The following is a 26,092-nucleotide window of genomic DNA, read 5'->3' on the forward strand; positions in this document are numbered from 1 at the left end:
AGACTTTTAATCATATTTGTTGCTCTTCTCTGGACTCTCCAATTTGTCCACATCTTTCCTGAATTGTGGCCCCAGAACTGGACATAATACTCCAGTTGAGGCCTAATCAGCACAGAGTAGAGGAGAAGAATTACTTCTCGTGTCTTGCTTACAACACTCCTGCTAATACATCCCAGAATGTTTGCTTTTTTTGCAATAGTGTTACACTGTTGACTCATATCCATCCTTCAAACCCATTTTTTTTAACTAACAGTCCAGCACTTTCATGCTAAACATGTTAAATCATTATTTCAACATCCAAAAACACCTATAAGTCCCCATGACACAACATCTCACATGTCTGTAACCCAAAAAACACCTCTCCCTTTCTGCTTGCTCTGACTCATAATATTCCTCCCACCACCTTATGACAAAATGTTTTCTCTACTGTGCCACTGGATTGGTCTCAATTAAACTAAACTACAGGAACCTTGTCTGATTGCTGTATCTGTGAAGCATCATGCATACCAGAAGATTACTCAAATAAATAAAAAAGCAAAACAACTGTATGTGCAAATATAACTAAGACCTCCCTATGCTTTTACACATGGGCATTTTCAACCATCTTCAAAATCAGCCTTTAAAATTTGTATGTTGAAACAGATTTGCGCACACCAATGCAAAAATTATGAGCACAAAATTAGAGGCCAGTTTTTAAACATATGACCCAGATGATCTTGCTACATTTACTATCAATTACAAGACTCCATGGGATACAAGTTAGCAGAATGTGGCCATAAATAAAGATGAAATATATGTATGAAAAATTACTATTTTGATAAAGCAAAAAAAGTCTGACATTACTGCACTCAGGACTAGACTGATCATTTTCTATTCAATGCACAACATGTATAGTACACAAACATTCAAATAAGCGATAACCAGTGTCGTCTTTTGAAAGAGCATCCAGACCTGTGCATCTTGTCAGTGCTACACTCCTGATATACAATATAGTTATACGATTAATAGCCATATGGCCAGTCATACTCCTCTCCCCTTTACCTGATAGTTTGGCACTATTTGAGCCTCAGTACTCTTCGCCATGTTGGAGCTGAAATCATCCTGGCAGTCATTATCTTTATTCTTATGCCTTTGATCAAAGCACTCAACCTTCTCACTCTGAATTGCCCTTGGTTCCTTCACAGCTTTTGAGATAGCCTGGAAATGGTCAACCTCCAAAGCACTTTGCACCGCAGGCACTCGCAGCGGTGGTGGTATATAGTTCCTTGATGGAGGGCCTACTGCCTTCCACAAAAAAGCATCAGCTCCTGAAAAGGGGATCTTGATATTTTTGAGAATATCATCAATTTTATCTAAGTAGCTCTCTATGGACTTCTGCTTAGAAACTTGATCTGCTTGGATTTCCTTAAGCAGCTTGTGTTGGTTTTGAACAGTCTCTAATTTATCTAATTTCACCTCTGTTCTGTAAAGGGAATCTGTTGCCTGCTGCAATAAAGTCTGAGAAATCTTGAGATTAAGGACACATTTGCTGATGTGCTGCTCAGTTTTGGATGGGCTACGCACACTTTCCTTGACATCTGTTCCCAACCAGGGCAGCATGCATGACTCAGATGCCTCAGTTAGTCTCTCTACCTCCTCTATACTGTACTCTGTACCCATTTCTGAAGAGCTGACTTCCTCACTAGAATTTGGCTGCTCCACTAACTGTATTTTAGGAGGCGGAGGTAGGATTTGGGAGACGGCCCTGTCCTCGTCTACATTTTGCTGTTTTATTTGATCTTCCAAAGCACAATCTAATCCAGCTAGTTCTTCCAGAACATCTTCATGTAATTCTGGATAACACGCATAGATTTCATTGATTTCAAAACTACAGAGGCTGTCGTCCATATCACTAACACTGTAGGTCCTCTGGAGTTCAGAAGCTATATCTTGGGTCAGATCCTGTGTAACTGGCTGAATACAAGTTATATCCTCATGATCTGTGATGGTTTCTTTTTCAGCAGGAGAAACTGAACATTTTGGTGCAGTAAAGCTGCCATCTGAAAAATCAGATGTTAATATTAAGCTACTCTTTTAGGCCTCCATTACACATATTGCTTAGACATTTTAAATCCCTTTTTGTTATTCAAGTAGCAGCATTCAACCCCTCTGTGTATAAACATTTCTATTATCATCACATACTGTCTTGAAAAGTAGACTCTGTTTAATGGGGTCTGTGGGGTAGGACACTAGGCTTATGCCTTATTCATTTCAAAATGCACCGCAAGATCTTTAGTGCTGACCTGGAAGAGTCACATTTTAACAATTAATGTCCATTTTCCTTCCTCTACATATGTAAATGACTTTAATCAGAGCTGACCAGAAAATGGAAATCACTTCCCACAAAAAAATTCACATTTTTGAAAATAATTTCCTCCCAGACCAGAACAAAAAAGTCAAGGGAAGGGATTTCCAGAAAGATTCCATTTTGGGAGAACCAAAAAGGATTTTTTCAGCTTTCTACCCATCTGGAATGCTCTTGTGAACTTCACTTGCCACCTCCCGGCTTCCCCCTCAACAAAGTTGCTGGACAGGCAGAAAGTCAGGGAGGCAGAGAACCATCATTTCGATTTTCCCAATGAATACACCAAAAATTTTCAGCAAAACTGAAATGTTCCCATGGAAAATTCTGTACAAAAAAGTCATTTTCTGTCAGAAAATCATTCCGACAGAAAATTCCCAACCAGATCTAGCCTGGAACCTATGGTTCCACTACAGAAGCAAAAGGAGTATATGGGGACTTTGCATATGGGTCCATATTCCCTGCAGCCCATGGAGCTCTGAGAGCTGAGGTGGGTCCATAATTCTCTTCTGCAGAGAGAGTGTGGATACAGCAGGGATCTACTGCAGCCCTTTGCAACCTGTTTTGGAGTAAGGAAAGAAGGAGAAACATGTCTTGCCCCAAAGCCCTATCGGAATTCCTTACAACAGCTTTGCTAGTTCCACGATTTGGCTCTAACTCAGTGGAATTATACCTTCCAAATGATAGGACACACTTTACTAAATCTTCTACTGGCCTATGGCTGCTGGCAGCACAAAACTGTTTGAGTACCGGTGGCCAAGTTGTTAAGATTGTTCCCCCCCATCCTGGGGGGATAAGAGAAAACACCAGAGTGAAGGCTCTCGACATGCCCTCCAGGAATAGAAACGTACCAGTCTTTATTATCTCCTCTCCTTGCAGCTCCAGCATTTCCCTCTTGTAATTAGATGAGGACCCCAAATAGATGTTTATATCTGGAAATATGTCATGCCTTTGTGCAGTTGAGCTTTCATCAGAGCGACCAATTCGAGACTCAATCAAATCCTGTAACATAAGGAAGGTTGTGAGGAGAAGTTTATTTGGTACTCCAATGTCTTCAACTTTTATTTTAAACTCATTTGCCCAAATAAACAAAAGAAAACTCAGACCCAGACTTAAACAGAACGACTTGTCCTCTAGGAAACAATTAACTCTGATTAACCAATTACGATTTTAAAAGCATAAAGGCTACAATCCTGAGAGTTACCTTTAAGTCATTCTTCAATATATAGCGAATATCCTGAAGACTCAGGGAGCGGTCCTTTTGTTTAGGCTCTAGACCTGTCTTTACAATGTCATAGTACGGGTTAGGAAGCCTGACATCAGTTTCCAAATGTTGCCCAGAAACTATGAGTTCTCTAATACCTGAGCTTTCAAGCCCATTCCAGGGAAGAGTTTCTGTAAAACATATAACAAATACTGTATGGTTTACAGCATGGCCGTAACCAAAGAAGGGGAAGAATCACAGAAACAACTGCCACTGTAAATCAGACCAGCAGTCCGTCTAGTCCAGTATCCTGTCTCTGACAGTAGCCAACACTGGATGCTTCAGAGGAAGCTGCCACAAATTTCCTAGTGGACAATTATGGAATAACCTGCCCAGAGGAAATTTCTTCATAAACCCTCTCAGTAGTGGTTGGTTTATCCCTAAGATAATTTTTTTTCATCCCATCTGCTACAACTGTGGATGTTCTCATTATCAATATAAAAGTCTAATCCTTTTTAGAATTTTAATAAACCCTTTGCATTACCTAGGGAGGTGGTAGAATCTCCTTCCTTAGAAGTTTTTAAGGTCAGGCTTGACAAAGCCCTGGCTGGGATGATTTAATTGGGGATTGGTCCTGCTTTGAGCAGGGGGTTGGACTAGATGACCTCCTGAGGTCCCTTCCAACCCTGATATTCTATGATTCTTTGCCTCTATGATACCTTGTGGCAATGAGTTCCATAAGTTAACTGTGTGCTATGTAAAGAAGGAGTCTCTTTTATCTGGTTTCATTTGTTACCTGACATTTTCATTGACTGTCCTCTTGTTTTAGCATTACGAGAAAAGGTAAATAGGAAGAAGTGCCTCATTTACCTTCTGTAAACCATTGTTTGCTCACCTCCTCCTCTAACCTCCTCTTTAAACAAAGCAATCCCAAGTGTTTCAGTTTCTTTTCATATGAAAATCTTTCCAAGCTACTGTCATTTTTGTTACCTTTCTCTGAGCCCTTTTTATTTCTGATATATAATTTTTCAGATAGGATTATCAGAACTGAACATAGTATTCCAAGTGCGCGCACCACACATTTGTATCATAGCATATTTTTAGTATAATGTTCAATTCTGTTCTTTACAGAGCCTAATATTTTGTTTGCTTTCTGGACCAGCAGTGCATGTCGAGTTTTCATTAACTTCTCCACAATGATGCCTATGTCTTTATCCTGAGTTATTATAGTAAATTTAGATACCAGCAACATGTACCTTTAATTCCAATTATTCCTTCATTCAGTGGTGATTGTCAGCCTGGAATTTTATCTGCCATGGTGCTGCCCATTCATTTAGCTAGGTAACAGCTTGAAAATTCCTCCCATTCTTCTCCAGTCTACACCAGCCTATCTAACTTTGTGCCATCTCCAATTTTGTCATCTCGCTTTCCCTCCATCATTGATTAATGGTACAAGTACAACTCCATAATGAAATTTTGATATATTGAAACAAACACTTTTAGGCAAATTATCTATTATTTCTTCACTATCCCTCCAGAAACTTTGCTGAATCCAATGTTTATTTCACTAGTTAAAAAGGGTACTCCTAGCTTCTCCCCAAAATATCAGCAGGTTATGCAGAAGGTTACAGGAGCACATATCACGCATGGAGGATTGGGCCAAAAGAAATCTGATGAGGTTCAACAAGGACAAGTGCAGAGTCCTGCACTTAGGACAGAAGAATCCCATGCACCGCTACAGACTAGGGACCGAATGGCTAGGCAGCAGTTCTGCAGAAAAGGACCTAGGGGTTATAGTGGACGAGAAGCTGGATATGAGTCAACAGTGTGCCCTTGTTGCCAAGAAGGCCAATGGCATTTTGGGATGTATAAGTAGGGGCATTGCCAGCAGATCGAGGGACGTGATCGTTCCCCTCTATTCGACACTGGTGAGGCCTCATAGAATCATAGAATATCAGGGTTGGAAGGGACCCCAGAAGGTCATCTAGTCCAACCCCCTGCTCGAAGCAGGACCAATTCCCAGTTAAATCATCCCAGCCAGGGCTTTGTCAAGCCTGACCTTAAAAACCTCTAAGGAAGGAGATTCTACCACCTCCCTAGGTAACGCATTCCAGTGTTTCACCACCCTCCTAGTGAAAAAGTTTTTCCTAATATCCAATCTAAACCTCCCCCACTGCAACTTGAGACCATTACTCCTCGTTCTGTCATCTGCTACCATTGAGAACAGTCTAGAGCCATCCTCTTTGGAACCCCCTTTCAGGTAGTTGAAAGCAGCTATCAAATCCCCCCTCATTCTTCTCTTCTGCAGGCTAAACAATCCCAGCTCCCTCAGCCTCTCCTCATAACTCATGTGTTCCAGTCCCCTAATCATTTTTGTTGCCCTTCGCTGGACTCTCTCCAATTTATCCACATCCTTCTTGAAGTGTGGGGCCCAAAACTGGACACAATACTCCAGATGAGGCCTCACCAATGTCGAATAGAGGGGAACGATCACGTCCCTCGATCTGCTCGCTATGCCCCTACTTATACAGTACTCATCTGGAGTACTGTGTCCAGTTTTGGGCCCCACACTACAAGAAGGATGTGGAAAAATTGGAAAGAGTCCAGCGGAGGGCAACAAAAATGATTAGGGGACTGAAACACATGACTTATGAGGAGAGGCTGAGGGAACTGGGGATGTTTAGTCTATGAAAGAGAAGAATGAGGGGGGATTTGATAGCTGCTTTCAACTACCTGAAAGGGGGTTCCAAAGAGGATGGCTCTAGACTGTTCTCAGTGGTAGCAGATGACAGAACAAGGAGTAATGGTCTCAAGTTGCAGTGGGGGAGATTTAGGTTGGATATTAGGAAAAACTTTTTCACTAGGAGGGTGGTGAAACACTGGAATGTGTTACCTAGGGAGGTGGTGGAATCTCCTTCCTTAGAAGTTTTTAAGGTCAGGCTTGACAAAGCCCTGGCTGGGATGATTTAATTGGGGATTGGTCCTGCTTTGAGCAGGGGGTTGGACTAGATGACCTCCTGAAGTCCCTTCCAACGCTGATATTCTATGATTCTATGATCATACAAATAAGACGTGTAATGTTTTCTTTTCTTTGCAACTTTCCTTCCCATAAAAAGAAAACTTTAATCACTAAAGGAGCTTTGCAGGAGGTATGCAATCACCTAAGGAGATTGCACTCACACTTCGTGTATTCAGGGTACTCCATGATAACTCAGGGTATGTCTACATTGCAATTAGACACCCACGGCTGGCCTATGCCAGCTGACTCAGCTCAGGCTGCTGAGCTGTTTAGTTGCTGTGTAGACATTTTGCCTCAGGCTGCAGGCTGAGCTCTGGGCAGCTGGGCTCCTCTCACCTCACAGGGTCCTAGAGCCCTGGCTCCAGCCCAAGCCTGGAAGTCTACACTGCAATTAAACAGCTCCACAGCCCAAGCCCCACGACCCTGAGTCAGCCAGCATGGGCCAGCCGCAGGTGTCTAATTGCAGTGTAGACATACTCTCAGTGACAGAAGTCTGAACGTCTTTAACTATACCTGTTAGGGCTTCCTGCATTACTGTACAGAAGCTATAAATGTCTGATTTGATTGTGGTGGCCTTTTCGAGGATCACTTCAGGAGCACACCACTTATACAGCTGAGCTGGGACAGGAACACGTGTGAGATCACTGTGGTTCCCTCCATCCTTGCTGCCAGAAGAGAACACAAAACAGGGTCAAATTTGGGAAACCATAACATGTGATGAGTAGTCAGAGACAAAAGGATTTGATAAATCGTGTTAAAACTGGGAAACAAACCACCAATGTCAACTGAGCTGAATGTTTGATTCATTCTGTCCAGGATGTTAAGTTAAAAATAGACCTACAACTGCAATGCCTCCTTTGGAAGCTCTGACAGTATGGGATCCAGCAATTCATTTCTTTATTTTCATATATGCATTTATTTTAAATGATCCATGCTATGCACAAAATTTACCAAAAAAGCTAAACCAGCTCAAAAACAGCTTGTATTGGCACATTATAGAAGAGACCTCTGTTGGTAAAAATGAGATATAGCAGTCTCTTTCAAACCTTTATCCTCAAATGACAAACCAGAGGTTAAAGATGTCCAAACTATGGAGTATTTTTACAACCACATATTTCACTCCGGTCAGCATTCATAGCACAGATGAAAGACTAGCGAGTTGTGCCGTCTAGCTTGTTTATATTCATTTGGCAGTGTAATGCCAGTACTTCTAAATGACTAAAAGTTAACTTCCCTCTACTCACACAATAGTTACATCTCATTCTTCTTCACTTTAAACTGAGAATAAGTGTTCTTTAAAAATCATTGTCCAGGACAAAGGTTTTTTTCTCATTCTACAGATGCTCATTTTCCCTTAATTTAATATTGCTCAAGGGAACATGGTCAGATATTTTAGGTAGAGACCCCATGTTAGTGAAAAGCAGTGCTGCAGGCTACACTTCATGTATATTCAAGAGAAACAATTAACTTAAACCACATTTCTGTCAGAAAATATTGTACCTATCATTAATACAAGTAAGACCTAAGACTTATTTATAACTGAAAGAAGTTAACAGGAGTGGAGAGGAAATTTCTCTATTTCTGTCAGTTAATTTGCTTTGTACTTTGGGCAATTTTTTTGGCTTATACTCAGTTTCACTCTTTTCCTTTATAATCTTATCAGCCAGTTTCTCCTTCTCTCAGCAAACACCTATAATCACCACCTGGGAAGTGGAAAAACCCGTCTGCACTTTTAAAAATTTTAAATGGAACTTTAAAAAAACAACTAAAGACATACTATTTAGTACTTAAAACCATTTAAAAAAATAATTATTTTTTTAAAAGTTCAAATTAACAATATCCCTTCACATAGGAAATAAACGTGTAGAAAAGACAACAGGAAAGTGATAAAGCTAGGTAAGAGGCTGCTCTATCTCATTTTCACCAACAGAGGGCTCTGCTAATATATGGCAATAATAACTGGTTTCAGAGTAGCAGCCATGTTAGTCTGTATCCGCAAAAAGAAAAGGAGGACTTGTGGCACCTTAGAGACTAACAAATGTATCTGAGCATAAGCTTTCGTGAGCTGTTTTCTTTTTGCCAATAATAACTGTATTTCTACAGAAGTTGAAATATGATGCTTTTTCAAAGATAACTTGAGGTGTGTCTGCGAGCACATGCATATATATATTAGAACCCTCTTTCTGGGTCTGATTCAATTCCCATTTAGCTAATGACAGTCCTTCTATTAACAGTAATGGGAGACGACTGGATCTCATAGTGAAATAATATTATTCAGAGAGAAACTGCACCATGTGTGTATATATATATGCAAGGGGCTGAGTATCCCTAATATCAGTGGGAGTTGTGGGGCTCCCAGGATCTTGTAGGATCAGATTTCATAAGCAGAGGTTTATTATAATCTGAATACATTGAAACTATTTACACTAGAGGAAGAGAATTAAAGTCTCCAATAGGATTTCTGTCTCTGTATGGTCACTAGATGCAGGTTCCATTTTCTGTTCCAAGTCTCTATTGCAGTGCCTTTACACTAGAGTGGAGCAAGACCTTTCTTCTATTGTTATCCACTATTTTCAGGTATTTATAGGGAAGCCATAAAAATTGAGATCACCTGAAACTTATGACACTGAATGAGCACTGACCATGTATCTGAGTAATGGAGATGTGAAAACCCCTCTCCCTACAGTCAAATCTGCAACGTTGTCAAAGAAAGATTAGGATGGATCTCTGTGCCCTTGCTCATGCACCGCAACCCACAAATAATCAGGAGAGCTGCAGGATCACCCTGACCACAGAATTCAGTCCTCAATTTGGCGTCACCCATCCACCTTTTCAAGTAACAATGTGATAATTCTTTACCTTTCTATCATGTACTCCAAGTTGGTTAACTTTGCCTCACCAGCAGAAACGATTTGTATAGCATAAGAGGTGAGTGAACGGTGGATAAATCCACGTGAGTGCAAAAACCTCAAAGCATCATTAACCTGAAGCAGTAGATGCACAATTGTTTCCATGTGCAATACTGGGAATTCTGAACGCTGCAAAAAAAACAAACAAACACACAACAGAAGAGTTAAGCATTCACATTGCTGATAACTGAAGATCAACGTAATGCAAAAGCTATGGTTAATGTAACATTAAAGGTGGAGAAATCAAAAAGTGAAGGTTTTGACTGTAAAGTTAACTCAATCTCGTTGCTCATGAAGAATATTATATGATCTATGTGAAACCAAACAGTAATACATTAAAAAGAACAGAAAATAATACATATGTGCAACATGCCAAAATTAACATTGTAATAGAAAAACAGCTTTTGGAATTTCTCAACTTTGTGTTTTATTTCTCTACCTCAGTGACAATATTTTGCATGTTTCCTCCTTTTGTTAAGGAAAAATAGGTAAGCAATCAGTCATGGGAAAGAGAGAGGGAAAACAATCAGCATCAATAACAGAATGTAAAACAGTTGATAAAACCTACTACTCAGTGTTGTAACTCAGCTCTAATCTGCCCTTTGATACATATAAAACCATAGAAATATAGGGTTGCGAGGGACCTCGAGAGGTCAGCTAGTCCAGCCCCCTAAGATGAGGCAGGACAAGTAAACCTAGACCATCCCTGACAGGCATTTGTCCAACCTATAGTTAAAATTTTCCAATCATGTGAATTCCAAAACCTTATCTGGATACCTATTCTAAAGTTTAACTATCTTTATAGTTAGAAAGTTTTTCCTAATATCTAACCTAAATCTCCCATGACTGCCACGTATTTGGTGAATACTCGAGGCACCGCTGACAGACCAAATGGGAGGACGGTGAACTGGTAGTGGTTGTTGCTCACCACAAACCTGAAGTATTTTCTGTGGGACGGAGTTATTGCTATATGAAAGTACGTGTTCTTCAAGTAGAGGGCAATAAAAGCCTCTGTCCCTGTAGCCCCGAGGAACCTCTTCCACTGCTCCTAGCAAGAGAAACAATTGCACCTCCTGGATAAGGAGTTGCTTGTGAGAAGCGTCCCTGAAGAGGGACAGGGAAGTGGGGTAGAAGGGTGGGAGGGATGAGAATTGAAGTGAATATCCCCTTTCTACCATGAGGCGCACCCAACACCCTGATGTAATGCGGGCCCACACAGAGTAGAAAGGAGATAGACAGGACGAAAAGGTAAGGTGGGGAGGATCCAGTCTCTGCACTGGTGCATCACCCCCTAGCGCACCTTCAAAAGGCCTGCCTCTGGCCTGAGGAAGGTTTAGACTGGCCAGAGCCCTGCTCAAAGGAGGGGTGAGGTCTCTTTCTTGAGTTCCTGTTCCTCCTACATGACCCTTCCTGTCTGCCCTAAGGCTGATAATTCTTTGGGGGTGGGGGAGGCCTGAAGTACCTCCTTTGGGTCTCAGGCATGTGGAGATCCAAGGACTCCAGGGTGGCCCAAGAGTCCTAGAGGCTGTGCAAATGTGAGTCAGTCTTCTCTGAAAACAGTGATTGACCCTCAAAGGGGAGATCCTGAATCGTCTGCTGCACCTCAAATGGCAGGCCCGAAACCTGCAGCCAGGAACTCTTTCTAATGGCCACCCCAGTTGCCATCGTGCGGGAGGCCGCATCTGCTGTGTCCAAGGCCACCTGCAGGGACGTACGGGAGATCAATTTGCCCTCCTCTACTAGTGCGGAGAACTCTGCATGAGAGTCAGAAGGCAGAAGTTCAGTGAAATTTTGCATAGCCCCACAGGTATTATAATTGTATCTGCTAACCACCGCCTCATAGTTAACGATACGGAGCTGCAACCCTCCAGTCAAGTACATTTTTCTCCCAAAAAAGGTCCAATTTCTTGGCCTCATGGTTCTTGGGAGAGGGCCCCTGGTAGCCCTGTCGCTCATGCTGGTTAGCAGCATCCACTACCAGGGAGACCAGCTGGGAGTGGGTGTACAAATGTTCATATCCACACGAGGGAACAAAGTACCTCTGCTCATATCTCTTGGTGGTAGGTGACAGCGAGGCAGCCACAGTGTCTTGGTGGCATCACTAATCGTTTTGATCAGTGGCAGGGCGATACAGGATGGCAGTCGGCGCCAAGCGTGGTGCCTCAGTTGGGGCAGGGATCAGTTCTGGGATCAGGGCCGTTAACCCCTCCGGGATTGGGGGCATGGACACCGCCACAATCGGTGTCGGGAGTGGTGCCGAGGACTGTGGGAGTCCTGTCGGAGTGCCCGAAACTGAGGCCACTGATGCCAATCTGGAACCCTGGCTTTGATGATAGTCCCCAGGTGTCCAGAAGGGCCACTGAGGAGATTGCCACTGGCCCTGCCAGGGCGCCAGGTAAGGATGACAATCATGGCAGGAGCAGGATCTTCTGCTCCTGCTAGAGCACAAGGACTCTGCCTCCAAGGTCTCTGACTGTGATGATCAGGAAGGAGTGGAGCCTCATGGTGCCGGGGATCGGTGCCAGCTTGGGAACTGGAGCATCTCCCCTGTAGAAACCCCCGGTGCTGGCAGTCAATGCAACAGGGATGGCCTCATGGCAGACATCATTGCCAGCTTGCCCACAGAATGTATGGGGCCTGCGATTGGTACCAGCGACCTCTCCTTCCTGGGAGACGAGGGCGGTGCTGAGTGTCAACAGGCCCGCTGCCGCCTCGAATGCCTCTGGCATGGAGGGGAGCTGTATGTCCTCACGGCGATGGCCCAGTGAGCAGTGCAGGTCCGGACTCAAGGCTACAACAGAGACACACAGCAGTGCCGCGTGAAAGTCAAGGAGCTCAGTCAAGCCTATCAAAAGACAAAGGAGGCAAATGGTTGCTCTGGGTCAGAGCCCCATACATGCCGCTTCTATGATCAGCTGCATGGCATTCTAGGGTGGGACCCTACCACTACCCCATCACTGCCCATGGACACGTGCAAAGGGGGAGTCTCACGCAACATGTGAGAGGAGGAGGATTTTGTGGATGAGGAAGAGGAAGAGGAGGAGGAGGAGAATGTACAGCATGCACTCGGTGAATCCGTTCTCCCCGGCAGCCAGGACCTTTTCATCACCCTGGAGCCAATACCCTCCCAAGGCGGGATCCCCAACCCTGAAGGCAGAGAAGGCACCTCTGGTGAGTGCACATTTGTAACTACAGTACAGGGTTTAAAAGCAATAGTGTTTAATGTTTTATTTGCCCTGAAGACTTGGGATGTATTCGCGGCCAGTACAGCTACTGGAAAAGTCTGTTAACGTGTCTAGGGATGGAGTGGGAATCCTCCAGGGACATCTCCATGAAGCTCTCCTGGAGGTACTCTGAAAGCCTTTCCAGAAGGTTTCTGGGGAGGGCTGCCTTATTTCATCCTCCACGGTAGGACACTTTACCACGGCAAGCCAGTAGCAAGTAGTCTGGAATCACTGAAGCACAAAGCATGGCAGCGAATGGTCCTGGGTTTTGGTCGCATTCAAGCAACATTTGGTCTCTATCTTTCTGTGTTAGCCTCAGGAGAGTGATATCATTCAGGGTCACCTGGTTAAAATAGGGGAATTTTTGTAAGGGAACAGTAAAAGGACCCCGTTCATGACGGGCTGCTAAAAGGAATCATCCCTGAAAATAGCCATGTGGCAGGGGGAGGGGTGAAGGGATCATCCCAAATAGCTACGTGGAGGGGTGGGGTGAGATGTGTACTGCACATCCACCCAAAAACCGCAGCCCCTCCTTTTAAATGGCAACCCAACTGGCATTGCTTGCTATGGGAAAGGAGGGCACTGCAGTTTGAAAACATTCCCATATGTTATGAAGGCATTAGAAGCCAAACCCGCCTACCCTTTGGCTTAGCGTGGCTGCCTGGAAACCGAATTCTGTTGCCCAGCTATGTGTGATGTGTCACCATACCGGCAGGTGCTCAATATAAAAGGCAAAATGCAACCTTGTACCTAAAGCACATGTGCTGTCTACTGTGAATTGCTTGATTCACTGTGAAAGAGTCTCCCTTTTGTTCTCAGAAATGTATCATCTTAAATTTTACTCTCCCTTTTTATCCCCCTGCAGGTGCAAATTTTTCTATGCTCCCCCTATCATCGGAGGTTATCGCAGATTAGAAGGTGAAAAAAACCACACTTGCAATGACATGTTTTCCAAGCTCATGTAGTCCTCCCGCACTGATAGGACACAGCTGAATTCATGGAGGCATTCAGTGGCAGAGTTAAGAAAGTATTTAGTGAGCGCAATGAGAAGAGGCAGGATGCAATGCTGAGGCTAATGGGGGAGCAAACGGACATGCTCAGGCGTCTGGTGGAGCTGCAGGAAAACCAACAAGAGCACAGACCGCTGCTGCATCCACTGTACAACTGCCTGCCCTCCTCCACAAGTTCCATATCCTCCTCACCCAGACGCCCAAGAACGTGGGGTGGGGAGGTTCCAGGCACGCAGCCACTCCACACCAGAGGATGGCCTAAGCAACGGAAGGCTGTCATTCAAACAGTTTTGATTTGTAGTGTGGCTACAATAAGCAATGTGGCCTTGTCCTCCCCTTCTCCCCCACCCCACCCTACCCACCTCACTCAGGCTACCTTATCAGTTATCTCCCTTTTTTTAAAACTAATAAAGAAAGAATGCATGGTTTCAAAACAATAGTGACTTTATCTCCTTTGCCAGCTGTGATTGAAGGAGGGAGGGTGGTTGGCTTACAGGGAATTAAAATCCACAAAGGGGAATGGTTTGCATCAAGGAGAAACACACACAACTATCACAGCATAGCCTGGCCAGTCATGAAACTGGTTTTCAAAGCCTCTTTGAGGTGCAGCAAGCCTACCTGTGCTCTTCTAATCGCCCTGGTGTCTGGCTGTTCAAAACTGGCAATCTCCCACCCCACCATAAACATCTCCCCCTTACTCTCACAGATATTATGGAGTGCACAGCAAGCAGTAATAACAATAGGACTATTGGTTGCACTGAGGTCTAACCTAGTCAGCAAACACAGCCAGTGAGCTTTTAAATGTCCAAAGGCACATTCTACCACCATTCTGCACTTGCTCAGCCTATAGTTGAACTGCTCCTTACTACTGTCCAGGCTGCCTGTGTATGGCTTCATGAGCCATGAAAGCAAGGGGTAGGCTGGGTCTCCAAGGATAATTATTGGCATTCCAACATCCCCAACAGTAATTTTCTGGTCTGGGAAGTAAGTCCCTTCTTGCAGCTGCTCAAACAGTCCGGAGTTCCTAAAGTTGCAAGCATCATGCACCTTTGCCGGCCATCCCACGCTGATGTTGGTGAAATGTCCCTTGTGATCCACCAGTGCTTGCAGCACCATTGAGAAGTACCCCTTGCATTTTATGTACTGGTTGGCAAGGTGGTCCAGTGCCAAGATAGAGATATGCATTCCGCCTATCGCCCCACCACAGTTAGGGAAACCCATTGCAGCAAAGCTATCCACTATGACCTGCACATTTCCCAGAGTCACTACCCTTGATAGCAGAACGTCAGCGATTGCATTGGCTACTTGAATCACAGCAGTCCCCACAGTAGTTTTGCCCACTCCAACTGATTCTCGATTGACCGGAAGCAGTCAGGCGTTGCAAGCTTCCACAGAGCTATCGCCACTCGCTTCTCAACTGTCAGGGCAGCTCTCATCTTGGTATTCCTGTGCTTCAGGGAGGGGGAAAGCAACTCACAGAGTTCCAGGAAAGTAGCCTTGCGCATGCAAAAGTTTTGTAGCCACTGTGAATCATCCCATACCTGCAAGACTGTGCAGTCCCACCAGTCTGTGCTTGTTTGCCGGGCTTAGAATCAGCATTCCACTGTATCAACCAGCCCCACTGCTGCCATGATGTTCCAATTGCCACATCCCATGCTTTCAGGAATGTCTGTGTCCATGTCCTCCTCACAATCGTCCCTGTGCTGCTGTCTCTTAGCCAGGTTCTGCACATACTGTAGTATAAGGTGTGAGGTGTTTACAGTGCTCGCAACAGCAGTGGTGAACTGAGCGGGCCCCATGCTTGCCATGCTATGGCATCTGCATGGGTAACCCAGGAAAAAAGGCGCAAAATGATTGTCTGCAGTTGCTTTCATGGAGGGAGGGAGGGAGGGAAAACTGACAACATGTACCCACAACCACCTGTGATAATGATTTTGCTCCATCAGGCATTGGGAGCTTACCCCAGAATTCCAATGGGCAGCGGAGACTGTGGGAACTGTGGGATAGCTTCCCACAGTGCACCACTCTGTGAGTCGATGCTAGCTCACGGTAGTGAGCACTCAACTGACTTAATGCTCTTAGTGGGGACATACACAATCGACTGTATAAAATGGATTTCTAAAAATTGACTTCTATAAAAATCGACCTAATTTCGTAGTGTAGACATACCCATAGACTTAGTGAATTATACTGGGTATGTGCAAACCAAAAGACAAAAAGCTAATCCAGTCAATAGTCTTTGGCAAAGACCAATATTGTTAGTTCATGATACCAGAACCCCTGAAACTTTATTAAGCAGACTTGTCATGGTTACTTCCCAGTCTGGATTGATTTCAGAATTCTCCCTGGTAGGCAACCAGCCAGAAATGGCAGGATTCTGTGATTCCAGGTAAACTGTTATTGATGTTTCCAAATACAGAAAACAAGCACTTTGCCAACACACATGCACATATCCAACATCCTTATTTTGAACAATAATACAGACCTTGTCATGCGTCTATTAAAAATCAAACAAAACCATGCTCCTCTGTTTTTTGAGGCAATAATTCAGTCTCCAAGTCAATTACCACAATGTGGGAATATGGTAAATGGTGAGCAAAACACAAGAATAATGGCTTTACCGCTGTTACACAGCCATACAAGCTTAATACCAAACTACTAAACCTTGAACTCCTACACTAACAGCCAATCCTGACATTTCCCTGGTATCTGCAATGGAGGGCAAGTCACTGTGAATATTCAGGAAACAGAAACGGATTCATACCCATCATTGTATGTGTCAAAGAACAGAATATACTCCCTGTTATGGGGAGTGGGAACAGGTGCCTATCCTAGCCTGCTCTCAAACAGTCCACCCACTCTGTAGAGTCAAAACTCAACTCTTCCTGGAGCTTGGCTTTATTAAAAGAAATTACCAAGAAGCTAACATAGCCTAAACTTTTTCTCCACAACTAATACCCAAGAGAGCCACTCCTTTATTAATTTTCTCCAGCTGGCTCAATAGCTGCAGGATGGGGTGTAACAGGCAAACACTGGCAGCCTGTTAGAGGGAGTGGCTATTGCTATGTGATGAGACAAGCCCCTAAGTACATAAAGCGAGTTAGGATTTCTCACATTTTGTTTCTAGGTACAGGATACTTCTCTCAATGAGATGAATTTAGCTCAGAACACAGGGGATGCTGGTATCCAGTAAAATCTCTTAATTATGCGTAATTTTTATTTTAAAAATCAATAAAAAACAATCTTTCCATTTACCCTTTCATGAAGGATGCTGTATAATGAACCAAAGTTAACTCTCTCATACACCAAACGGGTTTTTTCCAGATCATTGGACAGACAAACTGCCATCAATTGCAGCAAATGAGGATGATGAAGTTTACTGCAAAGGAGAAAAATCCCAATATTACCACACAAATAAGATATTATATTAAAAAAGAAATACATGTCTGGCCTCTTGGATCTTTTCACCCACAATGTTTTTAACTTACTGTTAGAATAAGCAAAACAAGCTGGAAGAAAACTGTTCATAGAGAGCCACTGATGTTTTTATTGTTGACACAATAAGAACCTGCAATTATGCTTTCCAGGATCTATACAGGAAAGTACTTTTATGGGTCAGGAGGGGATCCTGCCTACTCCATATTACACCTCCCACTGCACATTTCCGAAAAGCTCAAAAGGGGAAAGAACAGTAGAACTGTAAATCCTATTTCCAGAGGAAGGAGTAACCCTGATTCGTTATTTTCGGAGTCAGTCATTAGCTAGGCTGAGGTGACCTGTACTTTCTCGCAGGCCCCAGGGATGCCCAAAGACCAGACACATTGTAGGCATTTTGCATTTTCTCTTACCTGCTATATTCCTGTTCTGCTATTAGAAGATCAGCTAAACGTAGCTTACTACAATTCTGATGTGGTTTAAGGCTGAGCTCCTTCACTGTGACTCTGCTGCTGCCCCACATTAAACTACACGATGAGAAGAGGAAACTCTAGTCACTCCATGTGTCCAATAGGTTCTTTGGTTACAGCATCTCTTACAAATAGCAGCAAAGTTTCCCAGGATTACAAATCTGTCTCCTGGTGTTAGCAACATGCCAGCGCTTCGATAACCCTGGCAATAGGATCATAGCTTCCTAGACAAGCAATAAACTCTCAGCTTGCCAAAGACTAGCTGCAGTGAGAAAGAGACGTGTTTTGGGGAGAGAAAGAGGAGTGCAGCTTGACAAACCATATCGCCACAGTCCTAGGCAAAAAGCCATGACACTATGAAGCACTCCTCACGGAGGCAATATTAACTTACTGTGAGACAGGATAGATCCTCTGGGAAGGAATGGGTCACCAACCCAGCTGACCCACTGAATGCTCCTTTTCTGGCAGAATTACTTGCTGCAGCATCAGAAACGGCGAAGAAGGGCCTGATTTGTACTTGCAGCTCTATAGTCAGCTCACTCTGGGTTTGAGCAATTGGGCTACACCCAGGTATACCCTGGAGCTTGAACTCATCCTACCTAAATACAGTCTATGAGCCCCATCCAGAGGCCAATATTAGCCAGAACATTTATTACTATTAAAACATTAATAGACCTAAATATGTGTAGGCTGGTTTAACCATGAATGGGGAGGGGGTCATGATAATGGTCAATCAATATTAAAAGGAGGCAAGACAACACATTAGTCAATGTATAACAGAGGACAAACCTCCCATGGTAGGGAGATGGACTGGGTGAACTTAGAACTTTTCCATCTCCAACTTCTATGATTACTGGGTCTTTATGGGTATATCTACACTGAATTGTACACCCAAGTCTGTGGGAATCAGGCTTATGAACCTGGTGTTTCCAAGCATGCGCTTGAGTGTCCAAGCTGCATTTTAAACCTGTGTTTACAATTGCTGGACCCAGGTCTCACAAATCATGCTAACGTGTCCATACTGCACTATGCAGACCTTCTGACTCAGGCCTGTGGTTTGACCTGTGTCAAAATGACAAGGCTTGGACTAAGTTATAGCAGGACTCGGGTTCTGACCCACACCCCTAGCAGCGTCCTAGGTCCTGAGTGCTTTGACACAAGCAGACTCTATTTGTGTGTGGAAAGAAGGGGAGCTTGGGCTCAAACCTGAGTCAGAGCCCAGGCTTAGGACTTGTCTACATTGCCACATACAGCGTTGAAACTTTCCTCACTCAGGGGTGTGAAAAAACACCCCCCTGAGCGATGCAAGTTTCAACGCTGTAAAGTGGCAGTGTAGACAGTGCTACAGCGCTGGGAGTGGGAGCTATTCCCCTCACAGAGGTGGGCTTTTTACAGCACTGGGAGAGCTCTCTCCCAGCGCTGGAGCTGCGACTACACAGCCACGTTAAAAGCTGCCACAGCAGCACTTTACTGTCAGCTGTGTAGACAAACCCGTGTGCTGTGTAAACATACCGTATAAACACATGGAAAAAAATCCAGACAAGCCATCTGGTCCAGTAGTTTGCTGATGATGCTGCATATTAAACAACACCTGAAAACTGTTAAAGTGTCCACTCACTTTGTCATGATCATGTACGGTCCAGTGTGGAAAGAGAATGTTGGCTCATCATCTGCCTGAACCACTTCTTTATCCCAAATGATAGGGAGAGATGCCAGGTACCCTAGCTGCCTACTGCCTGTTAGATAAAACTGAGACAAAACCATACACTGTATAACAAGGACAAATATTCAACAATTCCTGGGTTCTATGCCCAGCTCTATCACAGAGCAGCTATGTAATCTTAGGGTGTTGTGAGAATCAGGTAGTGTTTGTCAAAAACGTTGTGAAGCTGAAAAATGTTGCCTCAGTGCTACGTATACACACAAATGACAACTGACCACAAGTAAACATTAGCCAAAAACCATAAAAATTGGGATCATTCCAAAAGGCTTTCAGTGGCTAAGGGCTTTATGGAAAAGGATCTTTCTACTGAATCTTAACTGAACACAGCAGAAGCAGCCAACTCAGAGTCACACAGGTGGGATCCTTCAACCTACTTCTTCAAGGATCTTTTCTTCGTTTCAAAATAAATCCTTCTGTCAAGGACTCACTAATGACTATAGGCCAGGATTTCCACAGTCATTTAGGTCACTCCCCATTTATTTCCCACCATCTAGTGAATAGTAAGAAATATCTAACAGTGCCTGAAAACAACACAGATGGGACCATCTTTGGATTTAAATAAAAACATTGTGATTCCAATTGTGTTCAACAAACAAAAAGAAGTTACACAGTTTGGAGCCCACTGTCTCTAGTGTCTTACCTTCCCAAAGCCAAAACTGTAGATGTTTCTTGATGAATTCGCTCCACCTTTTAGAAGTCTAGTCAGAGGACTGCTGGCATTTCTAATGTCAAAACATACAAGCATAGCTACATGTAGATTAATAATGAAGGCCAAGGTTTTGCGAAAGGTTACATTCCATCTCCCAAAAGGAGATAATTTACAAAGACAGAGAGAGAGAGAAAGAAAGAAAGAAAATACAGAAGTCCTGCAGCAGCTGCCTTTCAAATACTTCATTTGATATTTGGCCTGGGTCAGAAATAGTGAGACTACTATTATTCTCACTTTCTTGGGGGCCACCACCCTCAACCCCTACTAGAGCTGAAAAAAAGTCTCGCAAGCACAGCAATGGTAACCCCATAGCCTGCTGAAACAAGAAACATGGTTATTTTTAAAAAAAGGCAGGCATATTTTAACAACTTGATTTTAATGTGCAACTATTATCTTGTATATGCTTTTGTTTAAAGTCACCTAGTGCACAGCAATGCAAATATGCAGACATCTTGAATTCACCTTGAATCTTTTCACTTAAGTATTTTTCTTAACAGAAAGATATTTCCCACTAGACACATCAGACTTATCAATAAAAAGTGTTAAACGGTTAGACACATCCTCTAAGGACTGGCAGTGACTTACAGATAAAGAAACTAGATTTATTTTATGGTACACAGTAACAGATACCTTAACACTAATAAAATACAGAATTGTATCTGGTTTATTCAGTGAAACATTTCCTTTTAAATAAAGAAGAATTTTGAAGTTACCACCAACCATTTGGCTCTACAGTAGCAAGAAAAATTTAGTACTAATGACCACATATGAAGGTGACCCATCCAAATACACTAGAATGTCTAAACAAGCAGCTTTGGTTTTAAAATAGATAGTCAAAAAGAAAGAGACAGACAACAAAAAGCAAAACACATGATAAGTTTCAGGATACTTAAGTATGGGATGGAATTTCCCTGAATCACTATGAAGTTAAGTTCTTACCCTTGAGTAATGCCACCAAATCTAGATGGGTTGCAGACCAGTACTTTTGATGAACCAACCTTTCTAAGTAAATCAGAGGGGAAATTCTGAATTGCAGCCTGCATGTGTGATGCACAACGCCGTATAAATTCTAACATCTGAAAAACATTAAGCATTCAAGAACTACTAGGTTATAAATGTTCCTATTTTAAATTAATAGATCAGGATCATGAAGAAAAGTTGTCACTTACTTCTTGTTGGCAATATTTAGCACCTGCAAGAATATTTGAGATCTTAAAAATTTTATTAGAGAGTCTTTACTGTCCATAAATGGTCTAAAATTATAATGCAGATATCAACCAAAATTCAGCACATTCAAAAAGAAACTGTATCCATTGTGTACATGTAAATTTAGAGAAAAATCAATGGTGTGAATATATAAATAAAACCAAACCTCAAGCCCTCTATATGACAGAGGCAATGCCAATAACTGACAATTCCCAAGGTGAAAATGATAAAACTACTGGATTCCAACACAATTAATAATAAAGGAATAATCTATCTTGAATTATTCTGACTAGGTCTCTCCATAAAATATGCATACTGAAAGACATCAAATTATCTCGTACCAAGACATGGGATAATTTTAAAACAACAGCTTTCTTGTAACATTTTGCTCCAGTATTAAATAAGCAATATTTATACCAGAAATTGTATAGTTCTAGACCTTGGTCTTGCAAACACTTACACACATGCCATTACACACGTGAGTAACTGCAGCTCCAACAGAACTACTCATGAGTATGCAGGGGATTGCAGGATCAGGACCTATCACTGTAGTTCTCATAACTGCACATTTACACATTATGGCTCTGATCCTGCAAGCTTGTAAGTACAGGCAGACCTCTTCCCCCAGGTAGAGTCCCAATGAAATCATTTTGAGTTTGCATGATCAGGACCCCAGAATATAATCTGAACTGGAAAGTAACACAAGGCAAATCACTTCACATTATCTTAAAAAGCATCTGTTTCCTGGGTATGGAGTTTTTGTTCCCAGACAATATTTCCAAGATAAAGTTGTGAAGTTCACATATGTGTACCTGAGCACTACTTTCCTTTCCAGCTGACATAGCCCAGCACTGCGGATTTCTTCCATTTTTATCATGTACTCGCAGATCACCTCCTGCATCCAACAATTTACTGAGAATCCACTGATTTCCTGAGAATGCTGCAGCATGTACGGGGGTGCTCCCATCATAACAGCGGCTGAGGAATATTAGAACAGAAAAATTTCAAACTACCTTTACTATGGTAAACTACAGATACCTCTTGAAAAAGAGCATACTTACAATTGCATTATATGCTAGAGCAAAAGAATCTACCCTGATTTTGCCAAAGGGGATTCCATGTATGGAGAGAGGACTGTGTGGCCTTTTGTCGTCACCAGAGGCACCAGAAAACTGCAGGCATGAAAAACTCTCTTTTTCAACACGCTTATCTGCACTTTGCCTGTCTTCTGCAAAAACCAAGCTTTACCTTTTTACTCTCGCTGGGGAGGTGCTTCTGAAGCTATGAGTAATATTTTTAGTGTTTAAAAACTTCCAATTAGATTTTAAAGATTAATTCCTGACTGAAGTGAATGAGAGAAAGAAGTGGAGTTCACACCTTTGCTTGCCCTATTGTTTGGCTGGAGACAGCGCACTGATTATCTGTAAAGTGTGGTTATTGCTGGGACTAATGTAGTGACTTGCCTTGCAAAAATAATCTTCTCACTACAATCAGTGCACTTCTATCCTGTTGATCCAGCCTAGTGAAAAAACTGCCTCCTGAGGGACAAACAATTGCATTAGAAAAAGTTGTGAACAGTATTCCCTTCTGCCATTCACTTCAATCATGCATTCATATCAACACCTAGTTGGAAACACAGAGCTCTGGACTACACTTAAAATACAGATTGAACTAGCTATATCACCCTGGAGTTCTGTAGATAAGCATACCTAATCCTGCTCAGGGAGGTGGATTACCTACATTGACAGAAAAAAACCCTTCCATTGATGTAGGAAGCACCTGCATCTGAGAAGCACCTGCAGTATGGGACTATAGTGGCATACCTGCAGCTGTGCCACTGCAGCATCTGTAGTGTAGACATGCCCTTAAATGTTAACATATTCAAGCTCAGAATTCACAACCTTCCCCAAAGAGTTTCGTAGGTGGGGCTCTTTGCCTGTTTTCTAAAACACTTTATTTGCCTAGGCTGGAAGGCACCAAGGCCCAAATTTGTATATGTATCTAGGCTTTGCTCTGCTCAGCATTGCAAGATCTAAATCACTTTGACTATTTCTGCACTGCTGCAGTGCCATAGTGTAGATGCTTCCTACAAGGATGGAAGGTGTTTTTCTGTTGCTGTATTTAATCCACCTCTCTGACAGACAGTAGCTTGGTTGACAGAAGAATTCTTCTGTCAACCAGGCCACATCTACACCTCATGTTAGGTCAGTATAGTTATGGCACTATTTTTCACATCTCTGAGCATCATATCTATGTTGACCTAACTTTTAAGTATAGAACAGGCTTAAGGCCATGCACTACTGAGCAGAGCAAAGCCTAAATACTTTTTAAAAGTCAGGGCCCTGGGCTTTTTCTTTCCCCAACTATCAGCTCTGTAACAATTACAGTTTGGATGAAGGCTATGTCTCTCTTTTATCTACACATTGACAACTATTACTTGTGCATTACAATAAAGTTGATGCTATAACAAATTTAAGTTTGTTTCAATTTATTAAGGATGTAATTCTGACTCTTATACTTAACTGATTTGGGTCTGATCCATAATCCAAGAGCACACCTACTAGTTTACCAAGACCTAGCAATGCAGCAGTAAACAGAGCGGTCTGGCCCAAGGAGTTAATTGTGTCAACACAAATACCTGAAAAGTATAAATAAATAAGTAGTCATGTCTCTTATGACTATAAAATTTCAAACATCCCCCCATTATCAATCTTTAACTTTTTCAATTAAATGTTATATAAATAGGGCCCTACCAAATTCAGGGTCCATTTTAGTCAATTTCACTGTCATAGGATTTTAAAAATTGTAAATTTTATTATTTCAGCTATTTAAATCTGAAATTTCATGATGTTGTAATTGTAGGGATCCTGACCCAAAAAAGAACTGTCGGGGGCAGGTCGCAAGGCGATTGTAGGGGGAGTTGCGGTTCTGCTACCCTTACTTGTGCCCTGCTGCTGGCAGTGGTGCTGCCTTCAGAACTGGGCAGCTGGAGAGTGGCGGCTGCTGGCCGGGAGCCCCACTCTGAAGGCAGAGCCGCCACCACCAGCAGCAGCGTAGAAGTAAGGACGGCATGGTATGCTACCACCTCCCTTACTTCTGTGCTGCTGCCTGCAGAGCTGGACCCTCAGTCCACAGCCACCACTTTCTGGCCACCCAGCTCTGAAGGCAGCAGCACAGAAGCAAGGGTGGCCTGGTATGGTATTGCCACCCTTATTTCTGCACTGCTGCTGGTGGGATGCTGCCTTCAGAGCTGGGCACCTGGCCAACAGCCAGCGTTCTCCAGCCGCCCAGCTCTGAAGGCAGCACAGAAGTAAGGGTGGCAATACGGTGACCCCCCTAAAATAACCTTGCGACCCCCCTGCAACTCTCTTTTGGGTCAGGGCCCCCAGTTTGAGAAACACTGGTCTCCCCTGTGAAATCTGTATAGTATGGGGTAAAAGCACAAAAAAGACCAGATTTCACGGGGAAGACCAGATTCCATGGTCCGTGACGAGTCTTTCATGGCTGTGAATTTGGTAGGGCCCTATATATAAGTGCAACTAATACAGAAATAGTTAACCTAGATCTGTCTAATATGAACACAACACAACAAAAAGCTTTTTCCTAATTTAAAAGAATAAATAAGCTACTGTCTATGAAAAAGGAGCATTTGATACAAATGGTAAGCTATTTTAGCCTACTTGTTGAATTTAAACTTCTGATAGTCACACTCTGGACATGTCAGTACTTTCAGTTTCAAATGTATTATTTTAGAGAGACAAGGTGGGTTAGGTAATATCTTTACTGGGTAAAGATATGTTTAAATCTTTCCTGAACTCCCTCTTCTTGCCTTCAAACCCCCCAACTTTGCCAAATTCATAATCAGAAAGTAAACTCCCCACAGGCCAGGATCCATCCATTCAAAGTGGCACCAGACCATGCCATAACATGCAGACATATCTCACTGCTAAAATGATCAATAGATACCTCTCACAACACACCTTTCAAGATCCATGGGTCCTACACATGCCTATCACAACATGTGGCGTACCTTGTTAAGGGTGCCTGGCAGAGCCTGCCCAAATGTGGGTCACCCCTCCTCTTCCGCCCGAGGCCCTGCTCCCAGCTAAGGTGGAGTGGGCCGGGAGCTGCCTGAGGACCCTCCACCTGCTGGGAGTCAGTGGGTGAGGGGGTTGAAAGCAAACCCCGCCCCATGTCCCCACCCCACAGCCCCCCACTCCGCTCAGGGCAGGTGGAGGGTCCATGGCGCGACTCCCCACAACTGCTCACACAGCTCTTACCATAGCCGTGCTGCAGCCCCCCAGCCAGACCCGGGTCCAGGTAAAAGCCGTGCATGGCACGCAGGCAGCTGTGGGGAGCCGTGGACTCTCCTGCCCTGGATGGGGCGGTGGGGTGTAGGGCAGGGACATGGGCTGAGGAGCCCCCACCCCAGGCAGGTGGAGGGTCCACAGCACCCCACAGCTGCCCGGGCTCCCTGCCTGGGCTCCAGGAGCCAGCCTGGCTGGGTGGGGGGGTTCGGGAGGATGAAGAGGGGCAGGGGAGGGGCCATGCCCCTTGAGCCCCCCATATTCCCACACTCCAGTACCGCATCCAAAGTACTAAATTCCTCAGTAACAACTATGTGGGTGAAATGAAACAATCAATCACTATGCTCTCGAATTAACTCACAGAAAAATTATAAAAGACAAAAACACCATACCACCAGTAGCAAACCACTTTGCAAACAATGACCACTCGATATCTGACCTCTCAGTCCTCATGGTGAAAGAAAACTGACACACCACCAGTAACACTAATAACAATTTATAACCCACTAACCAACCTTTGTCCTATGATTGCAGA

General features: G+C 43.4%; 1 protein-coding gene across 1 annotated transcript in view; it reads right to left on the reverse strand.

Annotated features, from left to right (window-relative positions):
- The window catches only part of TEX14 (testis expressed 14, intercellular bridge forming factor), a 78,919-nt gene that overhangs the window by 30,763 nt on the left and 22,064 nt on the right, over positions 1-26,092 (reverse strand). The window contains exons 2-13 of the mRNA XM_073315548.1: positions 23,774-23,888; positions 22,063-22,228; positions 20,984-21,120; positions 19,976-20,057; positions 19,231-19,361; positions 17,556-17,669; positions 16,963-17,086; positions 9,424-9,602; positions 7,078-7,229; positions 3,546-3,736; positions 3,193-3,343; positions 1,042-2,039 (exon numbers count right to left, since the gene is read on the reverse strand). Coding sequence (XP_073171649.1) covers positions 1,042-2,039; positions 3,193-3,343; positions 3,546-3,736; positions 7,078-7,229; positions 9,424-9,602; positions 16,963-17,086; positions 17,556-17,669; positions 19,231-19,361; positions 19,976-20,057; positions 20,984-21,120; positions 22,063-22,228; positions 23,774-23,888 — 2,540 coding nt within the window. The remainder of the gene's footprint in view (positions 1-1,041; positions 2,040-3,192; positions 3,344-3,545; positions 3,737-7,077; positions 7,230-9,423; positions 9,603-16,962; positions 17,087-17,555; positions 17,670-19,230; positions 19,362-19,975; positions 20,058-20,983; positions 21,121-22,062; positions 22,229-23,773; positions 23,889-26,092) is intronic.

This window comes from Lepidochelys kempii, chromosome 17 (assembly GCF_965140285.1).
Source record: "Lepidochelys kempii isolate rLepKem1 chromosome 17, rLepKem1.hap1, whole genome shotgun sequence".
NCBI lineage: Eukaryota > Metazoa > Chordata > Testudines > Cheloniidae > Lepidochelys > Lepidochelys kempii.